The sequence below is a fragment of the Thermobia domestica genome, chromosome 13 (assembly GCF_964235325.1).
Source record: "Thermobia domestica chromosome 13, izTheDome1.hap1.1, whole genome shotgun sequence".
NCBI lineage: Eukaryota > Metazoa > Arthropoda > Insecta > Zygentoma > Lepismatidae > Thermobia > Thermobia domestica.
In genome coordinates, this window is record NC_137466.1 from 132,865,115 (window position 1) to 132,882,896 (window position 17,782).

Here is a 17,782-nt window from a genome sequence, read left to right on the forward strand (position 1 = left end):
ATAAATAAATATTATAAAGAATATTTTATAATAAAACATACATTAAAATTTGTATAATCTTTAGCTTAACTTGTATAATTATAATTATTTATGTAATCTGCATCTGTTTGAGTTCCTCAACTACAGAGTGTAATACACAATTCATTTTTCCCTTTGGGGGGGGGGGGTGAGAGTTAGACTAATGTTCAATCTAAGAGAATCACAAAGGCCTACCTCGAGGAGCACTCATGGTCCGCGGATCATATTTTGAGAAACAACACTATTGAATATTTTTTGTTTAATGTTGTTAGTTGTGAGATATTTGTATCTGAAAAATTAGTAATACAGTTTCACCAACAGCCAAAACAAATACACCAAACTTCTTTGAAGTGTTCTTGAATAAAAAGTTAGAAAAGTCGTGAGCTTCTTACTCTATTCTCTTTGTATGTGAAGCTTTAAATTGGGAGTAAAGTATATGTTTAGTCCAAATACGTCCATGTTACTAGTTAGGACTAGGACTAATAATACATTTCTCTTCTATTGCAAGAAGTCTAGAACAAACATAATGCTGAAGTCACCAAGAATATGTTTGGAGAATATGTTCTCTCTAAACATGATACAACTGATGTATGCACAATATCCTGTAAGTTACTAAAAAGTCTGTTGTAAAAATATATTGTAATATTTCAACACTTGATGAATCTTCATGCTCAACATTTACGTGACTCTAATATTAAATGGTTTCAGAGCACTGTATTATATAACTGATGTAACTAATACACTTTCGTTAACACATACTATGCTTTAACTAACTTTGCATTCAGTCAAATAACAGTAAAAATCTTATATTTCGTCTGGTGACATTGCCATGTCCAAAAATGAAAAGGGAGAAAGATGATAAATGTAAAAGACGAAACGGGCGATATCAGACGAAATAGAACTATACACATAAGGATTATACTTTTACTTGATTTACGAAGGATTCTTACAAGTCATTATCAATATTTGCACATATATTACATCTTTTGCTTTTTCGAATACATTAACAAACAAAAAAACATGAAACTATTATGTTGTAACCTGGTAACAGTGTAAATCATATTGCTAATAGTAAATATTAAATTAAAACTTAACTTACTGTCGCTTGTTTCTTTTTGCTGTCCTTCCCAGTTACTTTCGCCGCTATTTCTCGCAATTCGTTGCGGACATTGTGAGTCTCATCCTTCGGTTCTTCCACTTCAGAACTAGTTGGAAGAGGTGGAGGCGAGCCTGTGCCGAGATTCCTGAATACTTCATCCATCTCATCCATTAGGCTTGGACCAAAATCAAACGATTTCTGTAAAAATACATTATTTAAGGTCTGAATGAGTAATTGTTCAATTTACAGATCTTTATTAATGTTAGAAACTAGTAAAACCCATAAATGGTGTAACAAGAACAGCATATAACAAAGGAGAAATAAATTTTGCTATTAAAATATTTTTCCTTTATATATGGTAAATATTTCCTCCCAAGACACGGACGACAGTAATTTATTTAATTCTTCGTGAGTTCTTCACAAAGCTGTAAATGTGTACATACGAAGTAGCCGATAACGAGATCGACAAAACGGTCAGAACTTTAAAAAAATAGTTTACTCTTTATTTATTAATTTATTTGTTTTTAATGTTTGCTTTAAAATTCCTTCAACACACAATTAATACATTAAAATAACATGGTTTGAGTCAGTAGCATTGTTTTCTCTTTTATAGACAATTTAAATTACTTCCCAAAATATTCGTCAATCTTAAATACGGTAGTTTCATTGTAAGTGCTTCCAATCCTTCATCGAAGCGGGTTAGAGTTCACCGTGGCAATCGCCATGATTTGTAAACAGTCCATAGTGATAGAGTGAAAAAATATTCATTTATATATCTCCCTTCTCCCAAACGCCATCTTTACTGCGCTAACAAGGTTGTTGAATATAACCACAATATTGTAAAAATATTTTTTAATAAATAGCTGATATGGGTTAGACTTAATATTTTTACAATCTCAATATGTGCAATGGAGATATGTTTGAAGAAAAAAAAAATGATAATATTCGATCCTGGCTTACGCCAAATGAGTTTTATGGTGGACGGACATCTTATGCGTGGGTTTTTTTCGCGGTTCTCTCGTTCTCCTACTTTCGTCATTGCACTATTATTATCCACCTAACCACCACCTCGGCGCATAATCGTCGGACGTTACACTAAAAACCTTTTCAAAACGCTCTCTATTTGCACTTTTAGGTAAACATTTTGATACATAACGCTTATAAGTGCAATGGTTTAAAGAAACTCAGAACATATGCATTCCTTATCTAGAAATTATTTCGGGATAGCAATGTGGAACTCCTTAAAAGGAAGCAGTGTTTTAAAACATGACTGTAGGGGTGTTCCAAGAACCGGTTAACCGGTTTCAGTTCTGTTTGTAGTCTAAACCGAATCAAACGGTTTGGACTTCAAACCGGTCCGGTTCGGTTTGGGAAAGGTTCGGTTCGGTACGGTTTGGGATCGGTTCGGTTCGGTTTGTAAAGTGTTCGGTTCGGTTTGTAGAATGGTTCGGTTCCGTTTAGAATTGTTGGGCCCTCTTTGAGGACTGTTTTGTTCGGTTTCAGTTCAATATTTGAAATCGACACAAACGCAGTTTGCATTATTAGCAACCGTCCACCCAGACATTATAATAATGCTGAATGTTACGTTTTTCGGTATAACTTTATTCAGATTAAAATTATTTCAATATTACTGAAACAATTGACGGGGTCGTACTTGTGTGGGTACTTTTACTGATGCTTAAAACTCTTAATATCAGTTAGAAGACAACTTTATGGTGGGTGCTATTCCAGGAGAAGCTACGCTTAGAATGTAACATTAAACTCGTCTTGAAATTACTAGGGGGGGGGGGCATGACTTACACCCTGTATGTGGAATGTATCGTTGTGTAATATTATCAGGTAACCAAGAAAATTTGTGCTGTTTTTGAGAACAGTTACTTTTGTCGCGTTAGTGTGGTCAAATTGATTCTGATGACGTTACACAGTATGGTGCTAAATTCGTTGTACAGAAACAGAGGGGTGATTCCTGAAAGCAAAACAAACAAAAAAAAAGTTCCAGTATACATAGGACGAAAAGTGTTTACGTGTTATAGGCTGCCGAAAGCGTGGGAAAACAAACTTTAGAGTTAATTATTGCACAAACTACTGATTCTAGACGTGATGCGGCATGATATCGACAAACGATCCTAACATGCTCTATCCAAATTTGCAGTTTTCAGATTTGTGCAACGGCGACACAGGGAATTCCCTAATATTTTATGACGTAAATTGAGTGGACAACAACATGTAAAGGACATTTCACTGCCTGAAAATAATACTACGTGACAGGTCAGTACTCATACACGAAGATAAAAGATGGCGGATGAAGTAAAAATTACTGTATGTGGTTGCATACCTCCTCAAAAAGTACTAGTAAAGTCGTTGTACAAGAACTCGCTGGAAACGTTACGTTTCTAGAATGTAAAAATACGTACGGCAGAAGCCGATAAGTAACAGAAAATAAAGAAATTCCGATTGTTGATCTGCTCATAATAATGATATCGCAACGCTTTTGAGAACGCATCTACCTTTACAATTACAGTAATTGAACAAGAACTATAGACAAATAAAGAACGCATAATAATAATAATAATAATAATAATAATAATAATAATAATAATAATAATAATAATAATAATAATAATACGCATAACTGTTTTAGCACGTTCATTTCGATCAGTACATCACACAAATGCGACTACAGTACGTTTTTTTTCAATCAATGTTCTTAACTGACGAATGTGAAACAAAATATTCCTTCCATTCACGATATTTGTACGTGCTGTAACAGAGCCCGATATTTCTGGATAAAAATACAGAAGGTAGTTGTAGGGAGCAAGGTACAGAGGGGAGTCTTTGTTTACATGGAAAGAGGATGGTTGTCAGAACGGACACTGCAAAAGGTGTTCAAAGTTTCACCCCACCACTTCAATGCAAAGGTTACAGCGGCGTCGAAGGGAAAGACGCTGCGAACGCGTTGAAACACTCCTGCCGTTTCCTGAATGCTCCACACTGCAGCAACAATTCGAGCAACCAAATCCTCCTCTGATTGCACAGGCGTCGCGCAGATTAGTTGTTTCATATGGCCTCAGAAAAAGAAATCTAAGTGGTTAAGGTCGGATGAGCGAGGTGGCCAAGATACAGGTCCTTCTCTGCCGTCCATTTGTTCGGAAAGGATGCGTTGCGACAATTTCGCACCTCCACATTAAATGTGCTGAGCACCGCTGTGCATAAACCACATGTTTCGATGAACAGCCAGTGGCACAGTCTCTAGTAGTTCAGGCAGAATCTCTTTCAAAAATACCCAATACTCCCACCCGGTTAGGCATTGTGGTAGTAAGTACGGTCTGATGAGAATTATCAACGATTCATGCCCACACATTCACAGAACACTGTTCCTGATGGGCACGAGTTGACATTTCATATGGGTTTGCCTCAGACCACAAATGTTGAGTGTGAGTATTCATCACTCCATCGTGGGAAAACATAGCTTTATCTTTGAAGAGAATACGAGACATGAAGCGGGATATATTAGCATGGTTCGCGTAGCCACTGGACAAACTCCCGCCTACGTGGATGGCGTGTAATGCATGCACTCTTTGGACATGGAAAGAGTACATCTGATTTTCGTGAAGCATGTTCCAAACCTGCCGATGATGGGTCTTAATTTCCCGTGTGCTGGTGGACGGTTTTCTCTGATCTCAAGCAAGAATTTCCTCCTCAAAAGCTACAGTCCATACGGTTCTGTTTCGTCCAGCATTGGGCCTTTGTGCTTCCAGCAATCATGTTTCTTGTAATTCTCGATCTACATCGGAAAACGTTGCGTGGTGTGGAATTCTAAGATTAGGAAACTTGTCTGTACAGCCGTTGTGCCACACGGCTATTACCGTTCGCTTTCCTGTATGCCAGATCAATGTCTGCCAATTCCTCACGTGTGTACTCCTCCATTACCTCTGTAATCACACTCATTGGCTGTATGGTGATGAAATAAAGCGAAATTCAAGTGGGAAATGGTAGATGTTTCCTCGCCATTGTGTTCACTGTCCAGAATCGAAGATAGCGAGATTGGAACTTAGTGCAACTCTTCTGCCAGAGAATGACATTTATGCGTACGATTAGCAAATGTACAAAACCTACATCGTAACGGAGAAGATACCACACCCAGAGCCGTAGCTACGGGGGGGGGGGGGGGGGAGCTGGTAGCAAGAGGGCGCCGAACAAACAATAAGAAAAAAGAAGTGTTGAAAATGAGTAAACGATATGGTGCCCCATAAAAGTATTGGCGCTCTATTAAATCAATATTGTTGTCGGTTTGCAAAGAAATAGATTTGTTAAAAATTTTCTTCTTTGCTACGCTCGCAATCCGAACGTTTCAGTAAAACTCACAGGAAGTTTTTATTTATTATCTACAGAAAGTTATTATATAATGATTTGTTAACGATGTGATATACAAGGTGCCGAGTATTGACTTACATTGTACGTAGGAGCGTTTTCAAAATCAGAAACGGTCAAAGTCTGAAATATGTGTTCGGCGTTTTGATGATGATGAGTCTGGTTAGTTAAAAACGCTTTTCTTATAATATTAATCACGACGGTGAGAATGAAAGTATGAAAAACGAGAGAAATGAAGACACTCATGCAAGCTGCTATTTGAGCGGAAATATTAAAAGTCAAGGTAAACAAGGGGAATAATAACATTTTCGAATTTGAAGCAGTTGTAGAATGGGGGCTTAACATGTCAGAACTTAACCCAACGAATTTAATCATTTTCAAAGATTGATCACTACCAGTGATTTTTTTTTTATTCCGTTGACATATGAAATGCTTCTAATTTGAAGGAATTTATTGGGATCATTTCTCCATCAAATACTTGTATTGCCAGGATTTTTTTGTGCATACGTGGCAGGGTTGGCTGGTTTAAACCAAGGTGGTTTAAACCATGGTTTAAACCAAGGTTTAAACCAGCTGGGTTTTTTTTTCAAAAAAAAAAAAAACATCTGGTTTAAACCAAAAAACAAAAAAAAAAAAAAAAAAAATTCGTAAAAGTGTAAGTGTTTGTAAAATCTTGATGAACACACATTTGTGGGTTATCACATTTCACTCCCGTATATTATTCGTATTATATTCAGACCTAAATTCGCCATTCATTACTCAAAAAGATTATACTACAAAAGCAACTTTTTTTTACGTTTATAAATGTTTATTTTGTGATTTTTTGTAGTTGTTATTATTGTTATGTAATTGCAATCGAAGAAAATTTTAAATATTGTTTCGTTTCAATGTTTACTATTGATAAAATACATCGAAAAAACCGTACTTTTTGTGTGTGTGTGGGGGGGGGGTCATACAGACCCCACAAGAGGCATTTAGTGAAATAAGTATCTTTGGTATCTATCTATGTATAAATGAGTTTGAGCCAAAGTGGACTCAAATAATTCGTATCTTTATTCACTTTTCTTATTGATATGCAGATTAAGTCGGTGTCTTTCTTTAATTTGGACCAATAAAAGTCGTTGTTAACTAACTTGAACTAAATTAGTTCTTCTGTACTCCGTAATACTTTGAAATTGTTCATATGAAATTCTGTGTAATGATTTCACTTATGCAACTGTTTATCTTTTTGTCCTTCTGAAATGACTCTTGACAGTTATATTAAGAAGCATGTAAATATCAGTACAACGTTTGTTTGTTTGTTTGTTTGTTTGTTTTTTAAAATCAGGATTCCTTCGTGAGTGAGTCGGCAGACGTATCGCATTTGTGGCCAATTAGTCCTGGTTCTGAGTTCAAATGGAGGACAATTTCTCTCGGATGTAACTCGAGAAGCGGTTTTTATTCCGCTTTAAGCTTATGTGACCCCTTCCAGCATAACCCGGTTGTCGCATAATAACATCAAGGCGAAACAAACTTATTTCTGTACATATATGATATGAATATATAGAGAAAATCATTTAAACCATAAAAACCTGGTTTAAGCCAAAAAAAACCTGGTTTAAACCAAAAAAACCGGTTTTTTTGTTTTTTTTAATAAAAACCATGGTTTTTGCCAACCCTGATACGTGGTATCTAGATCTGTGATATTTTTATCTATCTACATACATACAAAAGATATACAAACATTTTATATATATGTAAAAGTACTTTCAGGCTCATTGCTATTTTATTCTTTTATTATACACAAATCTGCTAACTGAAACTGGTCGTATGTTACGAGTGAGTTAAAGATTAAATTCAGCTCCATTTGGACAGAGCTGAATTTGCTTTGACGGAGTTCGCTTAGGTTTTGGTTAGCCAATAGTAAACGAAACACGTTTCAAACCCTTTGAACAGTTAGTTTATCAAAGTTCTACGGACAAACGGTACGATTCGGTTCGGTTTGGGATCAGTTCGGTTCGGTTCGGTTTGGGATCGGATCGGTTCGGTTCGGTTTGGTATCAGTTCGGTTCGGTTTGGGATCGGTTCGGTTTGGTTTCGGTTAACCGTTCCAAACCGGTTTAAGTGGCAAACCGAAACCGCGGTTTACGTTTTCAGGAACCGTCCACCCTTACATGACTGCAAAACACAAATTTACGACTCACCTCAAAGCGTGGACTTTCTACACCATTCTCTTCGTCACTTATTTCATGATATTCATGATCCATTAGGAACTTTCCAACCTTAATTGACGACGAACAAGATGAAGTCAGACCATCAGTTAAACAATCCTTCTCGCTAGCTGTATCAGACCAATTATGATCTGGAAAAAATGGTAAGACCTGGCATAAATATAATAAAGTAGGAACCTGCATTTTTACATATAAAACCCTTTGAAAATGTTGTGTGTTAAAGTTTTCATGTTGTTTACCCAAGTTATGTACAATAAAGACAATAAATGATTTTACGTACCTTGCATGTTTTTATATGTTTTTGATTCTTATAATTCACTCACGTTTATTCAGTGAGCTTCTTCGGAGGAAATTGCCTAATGATGATCAAATCGAGTAGGGATTTACACGTTGAATAATTGTTTCATTCCTCGCATATATTCCAATGGGAACGACTTCTCAAAGTTCACCGTAACTCTTACTATTTTAACAATCAATTACAAATATGTATTTACACGTTATGAAGAAGCAATGATTTTGTTTACTCTGGTCATAGTGATTCATAGTGGCCATTTCTCTCCATAGCCTGTAAATGCCCTTTATAACTGATATGTAAATTCATAGTCGATTTTATCATCATTATAGGCAATTTCCTCCGAAGAACCTCAACGAATAAATGTGAGTGAAATATGAGGATCAAAAACACCCAAGGTATGCAAAATCATTTACTTTTTTTATTGTATTTAAATGTAATTTCTTGTGCTTGTAAATACACAGCTTAAGTGCCAATTTTGTCTCGCGAACCTTCTTAAATTAACCTTCTTCGAATGCTTTATCTTAGTTTTCCCTGAAGTATCCTGTAGAAAAATATTAGAGAAAGAATTACTTTATTACGAGTATTTCCATTTGTTGTTTGTTTTACATAGAAACTACCGAGAAAGATTATGCGAGATTATTTTCATTTCTCTTAAATATGAAGTGATCATTAAATCAAAAATTATACTACAGCTGTTTTGAACTGTTCAAAGCCTGGTAGGCTACATAACATCCAAAAATATAAAAAGTACATAACACACGAAAATTATCTCAGGGATCACAATCAGGACCAGACAATTAATATTACGCATTTTACATCCGCTGATTGTGTTCTATGACACTTATGGAAATAAAAATAGTGAAGTTACATGAAAAACATACGGTTAAACCTTATGTAAGATTCGATTGGATGAGTGGTTTAGAAATTAGCGCCTCTTTCAGCATCCGAGGTTATTAAAAAAAATCGACTTACAAGTTTAACGTTGAATCCAAATCACGGGATCTCTCTCTTAGAATCGAATTCGGATCTCCCGCGTCAAAGGAGCGTACTTTTACCATATAGCCACAAGAAAGCTTTAGGCAAGCTTCGAATCCACGACTGAAATAACTTGTATTCATTGATATCAGACCACTCCACTGCTGTATTCGGTTATAACAAGTTAAAAACAGCAATATAATGCATTCTGGATCTATTATTAAATTAGATTATGGCTATGTTCTAGGTCTAATTATTCAGGCAAGGCCAAATAGCTACTTCACTGTTGTGATGAACTTCTAATTTTGGTGTCATCTTTTATTTTGGTGTGTATTATAAATCCTTTAAGACGCACACTTTTTAAGTAGTTTACACTACACAATTCATGCAATTACTGTCAAATCCTTTTAATGTATATACCACATACCAACTGATATTGGTAGACATTACACATAAACGATTTAGTACTACAGAAAGTACTGAACAGAATAAAATGCATACATTAGCATGTACAGTAGTGGACTTGAAGCATTTCTTGTCTTAAGTATTTTATCCCATTAACAGGACTTTTGCTCATAATTACCTAATTATTTAATTACGTATATTCTTTCTCTATCATCCAACAATGTAATTGCACTTTATTATTTTCTACAGTTTTAAGTGTAAAACATAACTAAAAAACAAACGAACAATAACGGTTGTACCATTTGCTATCGGCCGCGAGCTATCATTGACAAAAGCAACGAGGCCGAGAGCGAGTGGGATACGCTGTAGTATAAGGGATCAAAATAAACGATACCTGCTGCTGGTCCGGACTTTCCAGAATCTCCCGTCTTTGTCAACAGAGGCGCTCTATCAGAAACATCCGATGAAGCTCTCGTAAGGGATACTTGATCTCCGTCCTCCTGGGGCTTGTACGGCGTCACTACCTGATGAGGTAAATGATGATACTGCAAAACAGGATTTAGCCAAATACTAATACAATACACTAAATGACGCTTAACTCTCAATCAATCATTCCTACTCCGCAATCAATTTAAATATTCCGTTACAATTAGCAATAGTATATTCCGATTCCCTTCACCAAAATTTAGTACAAGCCATCAATATTATGTTTAACTCTACACAGATTTAAAAACTTCTTTGTATGGTACACGCATTCAAATGTTAGGTCTCAAAACGCCATGCGTAAAACTGAACCAGCCTTAATCGTTAAAGGTGTATATTAGTAAAGATGGCTTAGCAACTGTAATAGCATTAAACTTAAAATTTATCAATGACAACCCCTCAATGATATAGAGATACTGTATACTTGTTATTGTAAGTATTTAATACACCAATGATAGTGAAATAGTAGATGTACTTTCTTCGAAATCTCCACGTTCACGATTTACTTTATGATGTCATTTCTTCTAGTTCAGACATTCCCCAAAGTGGCCCCTACGAGTAAAATTACTATAATTTTGTTCGATTCTCTACAATTATTATCGACGGTTTTCACGAACGAGACAAGTTTTAAAGTTAACTATTTAGGTTATTCAGAAACGTAGCCGGAACTCTGTTACAAAAAATCTTTCTATTTGAATAAGATGAATGATTAATTATAACTTAAGTAGAAAGAGAGAGTATGAGTTACGAAAAATTATACAAAATTTATAACTATTTGATTCATGTTAGCTTTGCTTTACTCTAGTAATTTCATAAAAGAAACAAAAACATCTGAACAAAGCAAGTTTTTAATTAAAGTAATAATTGTGTAACAGTTTCCCCAACTAACGATACCTCCTGTAATTACCAGACACAGTACTCTGGTGTCTGACGAATCCAAATGTAGTTAGTTAGCGAAACTGTTACACAAACATTATTTTTAAATATAATATTGCTTTGTTCAGATATTTTTGTTTCTTTTACAAAATTCATATACATTGAGAAATGAAAGGAACTAACAAACTTTCCTCAGGAGATACTAATTCAATGGAATGCTAAGAATGATGACGTGAAGCTGCTCAGTCATACTTTTCAAATGTATCATTATAGAAAAACAGTTTATTCTTCCTTTTCTCAATATATTCATTTAACTTAACTGCAAGCATTGTTCATTAAAATAACGGACCCTGATTATCCGGTCATAATAGTTACGGTTAAGTTTGTGTTGTTAAACGACTAAGAAATCACCTGAGAATGAAAATCTGGACTGATCTGAAAACGAATGAACAGCATAGTGGTTCGTACACTGGCACGGAAAGTTATAGACCTGGTTTCAATTCTCGGATCAGTTACACTTATTTTTACTTTGAATTTTATATATACAATGTATTAACTAAATTTATTCTAAAATCTTATTGGTGTTAGCGTGTATATAGAATTGTGTGTTCTCGCTTTGTAGTAGATATTTTTCTATTTATTTATTTAGTATGTATCTATCTATCTATCTATCTATCTATATATATATATATATATATATATATATATATATATATATATATATATATATATATATATAGATAGATAGATAGATAGATAGATAGATAGATAGATAGATAGATATAGATAGATAGATAGATAGAGGGGGAGAGAGAGAGAGATGTATATATACACTTGTTGTCCGCTCAGAGTATGCTTGTTATGATAAGCTTAGGAAGAAGTCCATAATATAGTACAAGTTGAAGAAAACTAGTACAATTCTTACCTTTCCGCCGAGAAATGAGATATCTCCAAAATAAGCACCATCCAAGCCAACATGACCAGTGTGTTTAAAATCACCTTGAGGAGAAGAAATCATATCCGGTCGTAAACGGCGACGAGATGAATATGCATTCTTTCCATCTAAAAGTGTCAAATTACAAAATTACATGATTTAAAAAAAAATTTGAAAAGAAACTTATCTAGTAATTAGTACGAATTTTATATTGAGTATCTTCGATTATTTACTTCACTGCAAATTTATTATATAAACTTTTCTATATAATTATATAATATAATTGTCCCTACTGTAGACCACATTTCATAATGAAAGCAATCTTATCTTCCAGGTGGTCATTCGTGGCCAAGTGGCTAAGATGTTTGCTTTAGTGCGTATTTGATTTCAGGTTAGACATATTGTTTATTGATACGCTACTAATCTACTAAATTACCATTTCTAAAACCTTTATCAAGTAGGTGCCACTCTTGTTAGTTACAGTGTTCTACGAACCACTCTACTCTAATTCACTTCGAAAGTTTATTATTACTATTATTATTATTATTATTGTTGTTGTTTCGAGCATATACCAGTATACTCACAATTTTAAAACAGTTTTAGTTAAAACTCTTTGAATTTGACATTGGTATTAATAGAAGAAAATGCATATCAGTTTTTTACGTAATTGAAAGCTATCATGTAAGTTATCAGACTTTGTATGTCTTCATCTTATTAAATTGTATTGTCTATTGTTTGCATAATGTATACCTGTTTGAGATTCTCCATAACAGTGTGCAATACGGAATTCAATTGAATATTTATTTATTTTGTCTTCTTATTATTGTTTGACTAGTGTTCAATCTAAGAAATACAAGGGGGACCTTAAGAACTGTGGACTATAGTCTGAGAAACGACGTACTGAACACACGAGTCTCATTTCATTTGAAGATTTTATTACTTTCTAATTGAAAACATCTAATTGAAGAACAATAACTACTATTTCACCACATATTATACTTTAATTATTAGAGAATTAAACACAGGTATTTCAAAATTAACTGAGTGAATATATAATTATAATAATACTACGCTACAGCATGTCCTTGTGAACACTGAAAACTACATTAAAAGTACCACGTAATTTAAGGGAGATATTATTATTGAAAAGTTATAAAAGATATTTTTTTTTTTAATGCGAGAAGAGAGTAAAAGAAAGATACGAGTAGAAGGTAGATGAAGAGAAAAACGTGTAGTGGTCTGTGGGCGAAGAACGATTAAGGCAATACATTTTCAATAAGAAAGAGTATTAAGGGTCTTTTACTGAGTAAGCTCACCCGCAAAACAAAAGTGTTGCCGAAGAGCACACACATATTGACGCAAGTGAGATTCAAATAACTCACATACTAACATACAAACAAGGAAAGATATGTACGCTCGTGTATTTATTGCAAAAACAGGAATCTGAATTACATCGAATTTAATAAACAAAAAAAGTAATTCGCTCAGATTTTAAAGACTAATTGCTCTCTATTTGCAAATTTAGCTTTCTCAATCATTTAAGAAGATTTATCAAGAGATATGTAGAGATTCATATAATATTGCACAGACATTAAGGTGACACTAATTATGTTTCTATATAACAAGTTTCAAGCATTGTAGTAATATTTAGAGGTATCCTTTAAAATATGCAACTTACAAAACTGCGTCATATTTGTGTGTGTATAAATACTGGAACTGTTTCACAAGCATACAATCAGTGGCGCAACTAACGGGCCCGCAGGGTCCACAATAGGGAAGGCTAACAGAAAATTGGGGGGTGGGGTGGGGGCACTGAAGTTTCGAAGATTAACTTTGTGATGTTATGACGTTAGAATCCACTTTCATGGTTTCATATTAACTCACACTTTTTTCTCGATGTTGTTCTGTAGTCTTCCAATATCAGCTAGTTTAAAAAGTATTGAGCCTTTTGAGTACGAGATGGTGTTAGTGTCCCAAATCTCGGAATATATGAGTCGCAGCGGGTCAAGCCTAATGTTATTTAACAACCGACAGTTGAAGTTAGTAGATATGAAAATTCATATGATCAGACGTACGGTACTGCGCCGTGAAGATTAGTGAATTTTCCGCAAAACTGCGCTATATTTTACAATGTTATTTCGATAAAGGCGCAAATGCTGCGCAGAACCGAAAAAAGACAGTGCTTTTATGAGCAAGATACGTTAGCAATAGTCAAACGAATGGGTTTATAAAATATGATATGCAGTTATCGCTTCTACAGATATTAATTTATTCATACTTACTGTTATTAGCTTATGTTTACTTGTAATTTTGCAATTCCGTTCTATGCAATTTTGTGCCTCATTATTTATAGAAACGTCTATTTTATTAATATTGGTTGATTTAATTTTATTCTATTCATCCATTCTGTTTTTGGGATACCTGTGTAGTCTTTATCCATAATTGATTTTCGAGATTATCTGTCACGAAAAGCCTTTCAGGAGGAGCATTCTGTTTTACCTCCTGCTGGACAAGTTTTTTTTCACTAACTTACAAGGAATGCATGCTGTTGGGTTATTTTTGCTGTTACAGTCATCTTTTTTGTGATTAGTATTAGCACAAAATGCACACCTTGCGTCTGAAGTGCAATGTTATTCTACATTTCCAAGGTCCTGGCATACGCGAATAGGAAGACACAAAAATTCTGTTATTGTACTTAGGAAGTATCAAATATAGAGTAAAACCTGTTAACTTGGCCACTTCTCTAAGTTGGCCACCTTCTTATGTTGGTCTGTTTCCTATGGAATCTGCATTTTCCAGTACACATGCATTATTTATTGCTCTGTAAGTTGACTACCGTCTATATTGAAAATTGGCCACATTCAAGCAACGTTACTTCTATGCTGCTAATGTTAAATTCACCTCTATTTGTTGAACACTTAAGTAATCTTTGTTCCTTAGGAACTCTTTCAAAACACAGTTTACTGTTGTATGTTCCTTGGGGGGGGGGGTCATTAAATCGAAGGGAGGAAAAGAAAAACCTGTCAATTGAAAGTAATTTCTAAAAAAATTCTACAAGCGGTGGTGCTGTTTACTGCTTTTATGACTACTATCGGCAAGTGTATCAATAGATTAATGCCATTAAGGCTTCCCATTGATATTCTTTACTGCAAGACCATGTCGTGATTCAGTTCGGAAGGAATCAGATGTTCTTTCGCTTTCGTCACGTCTTCAAACCCCCCCCCCCTCTCCTTTTTTTTTTCCTACAGAAAATTTATAACACATGTCAGTCGGATATATATTGCGCAGTGTTAAAAAGAAAGATAGATAGGATAATAGAACAGGACTTTTCTTAATTGCTTTTTGGTCAACCATTTTCCAGATACACAATCCGTTACTTTTGATGTTTCACTGCTGAGAATGGAGGGCAAGAGGGAGTGGCTTATCTCCTGGAACTGACATTTTCTTTATTCCATCTATCGTCATAGGTAGAAAAAAAAGGCAAAAAACAATATGCGATATCGTTTCATAGCTAATTAGCATGTTGAAACTGCATATAAAACAGTCTGCGAATGATGAACTAACATATATATATATTCGTAGGTTATTTTCATATTCTAGAAATAAATGTTGCCATCTGTTATTTATAAAATACAAATTAAAATATAGATAATAAATAGTAGCTATATTACAAGTGCAAAATACGGTCTATGGTATTTTTTAAATAATTTATTAGCCACCTACGTACGTTGGCCACTTTGCAGTGGAGCCGAAAGTGGCCAACATACACAGGTTTCACTACAATATAACAGAACTACAACTAGAATTACACAGTAAATGTATTAGTTCATCATTTGCTCTGCGAAGAGTAGCAACAACCTACCTCCACGAATGAAGTCAGATTTCATTGATGGAAGATTAGAGCCTAAATACGTGACGGTATGAGCTGGGTTGAAGAACCCTGTTTTTCCATTGTTTAGAACACCTTTCCAATAATTACTTCCATTGCAAGAAGCTCTGTAACAATATAAACAATACGTTTAGTTTTATCCTCCTTAATAATATTAATACTAGTAATAATAACTCTCTCAGAACAAAATAAATCGAGAGAATGTAATTTAATCTTGATGACATGCAAGTTTTGATACTAAAGATTTCAGTTCATCTGACAAAAACAGTACATCAGAAGCACTAAAATCAAATTCTGCAATATGAATCTACATATACATTGAAGCATTAAAGCTTCATACAAATTTCATGCATTTACTAATAAGAGGCAACACGTGCCTTGGAAGTGGAAATTATGTAATTTCCATTGAAATGTAACTCACACTGGACTAAAATGACGTAAGCATGAAAAAAAATTTTTGTAGGTGCATATGGATGCAAAACGGAGTCTCTTGAGATTACACTGATCTAGAAAGTGTAATTTTTCAATTAAAAATATGAAAGATCGTCAGTTGTAATCTTATTAACGAAAATTAAAAAAACTCAGCAAATTATTTTTTAAAATTCTGAATATACATATGGACTGTTCAGAGTGAAAAGAATTTAAGTCCAACTATAGAACTTGTGAGAAAACGAGACAAAGCAAAAAACCTGCAACATGAGCATGTAAGTTTATTGTGAAACGACGAAGTCTATTGTTCCAAAATAAGTGTGCAAGGGAGGATGCCGAGGTGTCTCCTGGCGTGATTGGTGCCACTTAGACGTTATGTTGATTCCCTGGGCTGTTATGTGTAGTTTTACGATAAACTTACATGCTCATGTTGAAAGTTTTTTGCTGCAGACTGTACACTCCGTTTAAATACATGGAAAAGTGAACTGTTCTTTACATTATAAGAATTGTTTACAATATCTGAACATACATTTTTAAGTGCACAAAGCAGCATCAGGTTGAGATGTGTCGACTAAGTGAACTTGCATCCTTTGTAGACTACGCGTCCCACATATAAGGTGAATCCAGGAATAAAATTACAAATTTCGATACGTGGTCAGGATCTCAATACAAGATAAAAGTTAATCTACGACTTTGGTCGGAAAAGCCTAATTACGGACCTAGGAATATTTAAGGTAATTAGTGAAATTGGTCGTAGAGTGGTTACATTAAATTAGCCCCATGTCCGTAATTAGACGTTTTCGACCACAGTCTTATATAAACTTTTTCTTGTATTGAATTCCTGAACAGTATGGCAAGTTTGTGGTTGTTTTATTCAGTGCAGCCACTTTAGGATCAATTCCACAAATAACTACCAATTCCATTAAAATATGTGATATAATCGGATGAGTAATCGTTCACTTGCAGTGTTTATGTCTGGCGTAGGCACAAACAAACATATGATTTGCAGTATCTCCGTCTAACCATGAAACCGTGAGACACGACGACGGTCTGTGATAATGTAGGCTGCAATATACAGGCAGTGGGTCTAATGCTGATTATTACCGATCGCTTCACTGCCCGTGATTATGTCATGATTTTAGGGGACCATGCGCATCCTACGATCTAGATGTTGTTTCCGGGTAATGACATCATATTTCAGGATAATAATGTGCTCATTCACACAGTTAGAGCTGTTGTGGTGTGGTTTGCTGAACATCGGGATGAAGACAAAAACACATCTCCCTGGCTTACCCAATGCTCAGACCTGACTATAATGAACACATCTGGTCTTTTGGAGACATGAATATGGAGGAGATTTTCGCTTCCATCCTCTCTCACGGAACTGAAAGATGCACTGTACGCGGAATGGTGTAATATTTCACTTGTTACCACTTAGGACCTCCATGACTTCATGTCACGTCGCATCAGAGCTGTTCTGAGGTCGAAAGCTGGTCCGATGCCAGATTAATCTGGTAAGTTACACTTTCATAGGTGTTTTCATTAAAATAATAAAAATCTGTACATAAAATCATGTATATTTTCACTACACGGTTGCATATAGTAAGTAGACACCAATAATAACAGATAAGAATATGCCTATCGAGATCATCTTGACAAATTTCACCTTGGTCACTATAGCAGCTTTCGATCAACCACTCAAAATAATTTCCAAAAGCTAGATTGTGTTGTGTGTTATATATGAGACATAACTTTCGCCACTTTCTCCAATCGGAACTTGAATTTCGTGGTGGCTATA

At 34.8% G+C, this 17,782-nt stretch overlaps 1 protein-coding gene across 5 annotated transcripts in view; it reads right to left on the reverse strand.

Annotated features, from left to right (window-relative positions):
• Ack-like (activated Cdc42 kinase-like) overlaps positions 1-17,782 on the reverse strand; it is a 190,611-nt gene that overhangs the window by 24,479 nt on the left and 148,350 nt on the right. For 4 of the 5 annotated variants that reach the window (XM_081736494.1, XM_081736493.1, XM_081736495.1 and 1 more), the window contains 5 exons: positions 15,529-15,662; positions 11,658-11,794; positions 9,768-9,918; positions 7,672-7,829; positions 1,118-1,315 (listed from right to left, as the gene is read on the reverse strand). In XM_081736494.1, coding sequence (XP_081592620.1) covers positions 1,118-1,315; positions 7,672-7,829; positions 9,768-9,918; positions 11,658-11,794; positions 15,529-15,662 — 778 coding nt within the window. The remainder of the gene's footprint in view (positions 1-1,117; positions 1,316-7,671; positions 7,830-9,767; positions 9,919-11,657; positions 11,795-15,528; positions 15,663-17,782) is intronic. The other variant, XM_081736496.1, reaches the window with a different exon arrangement.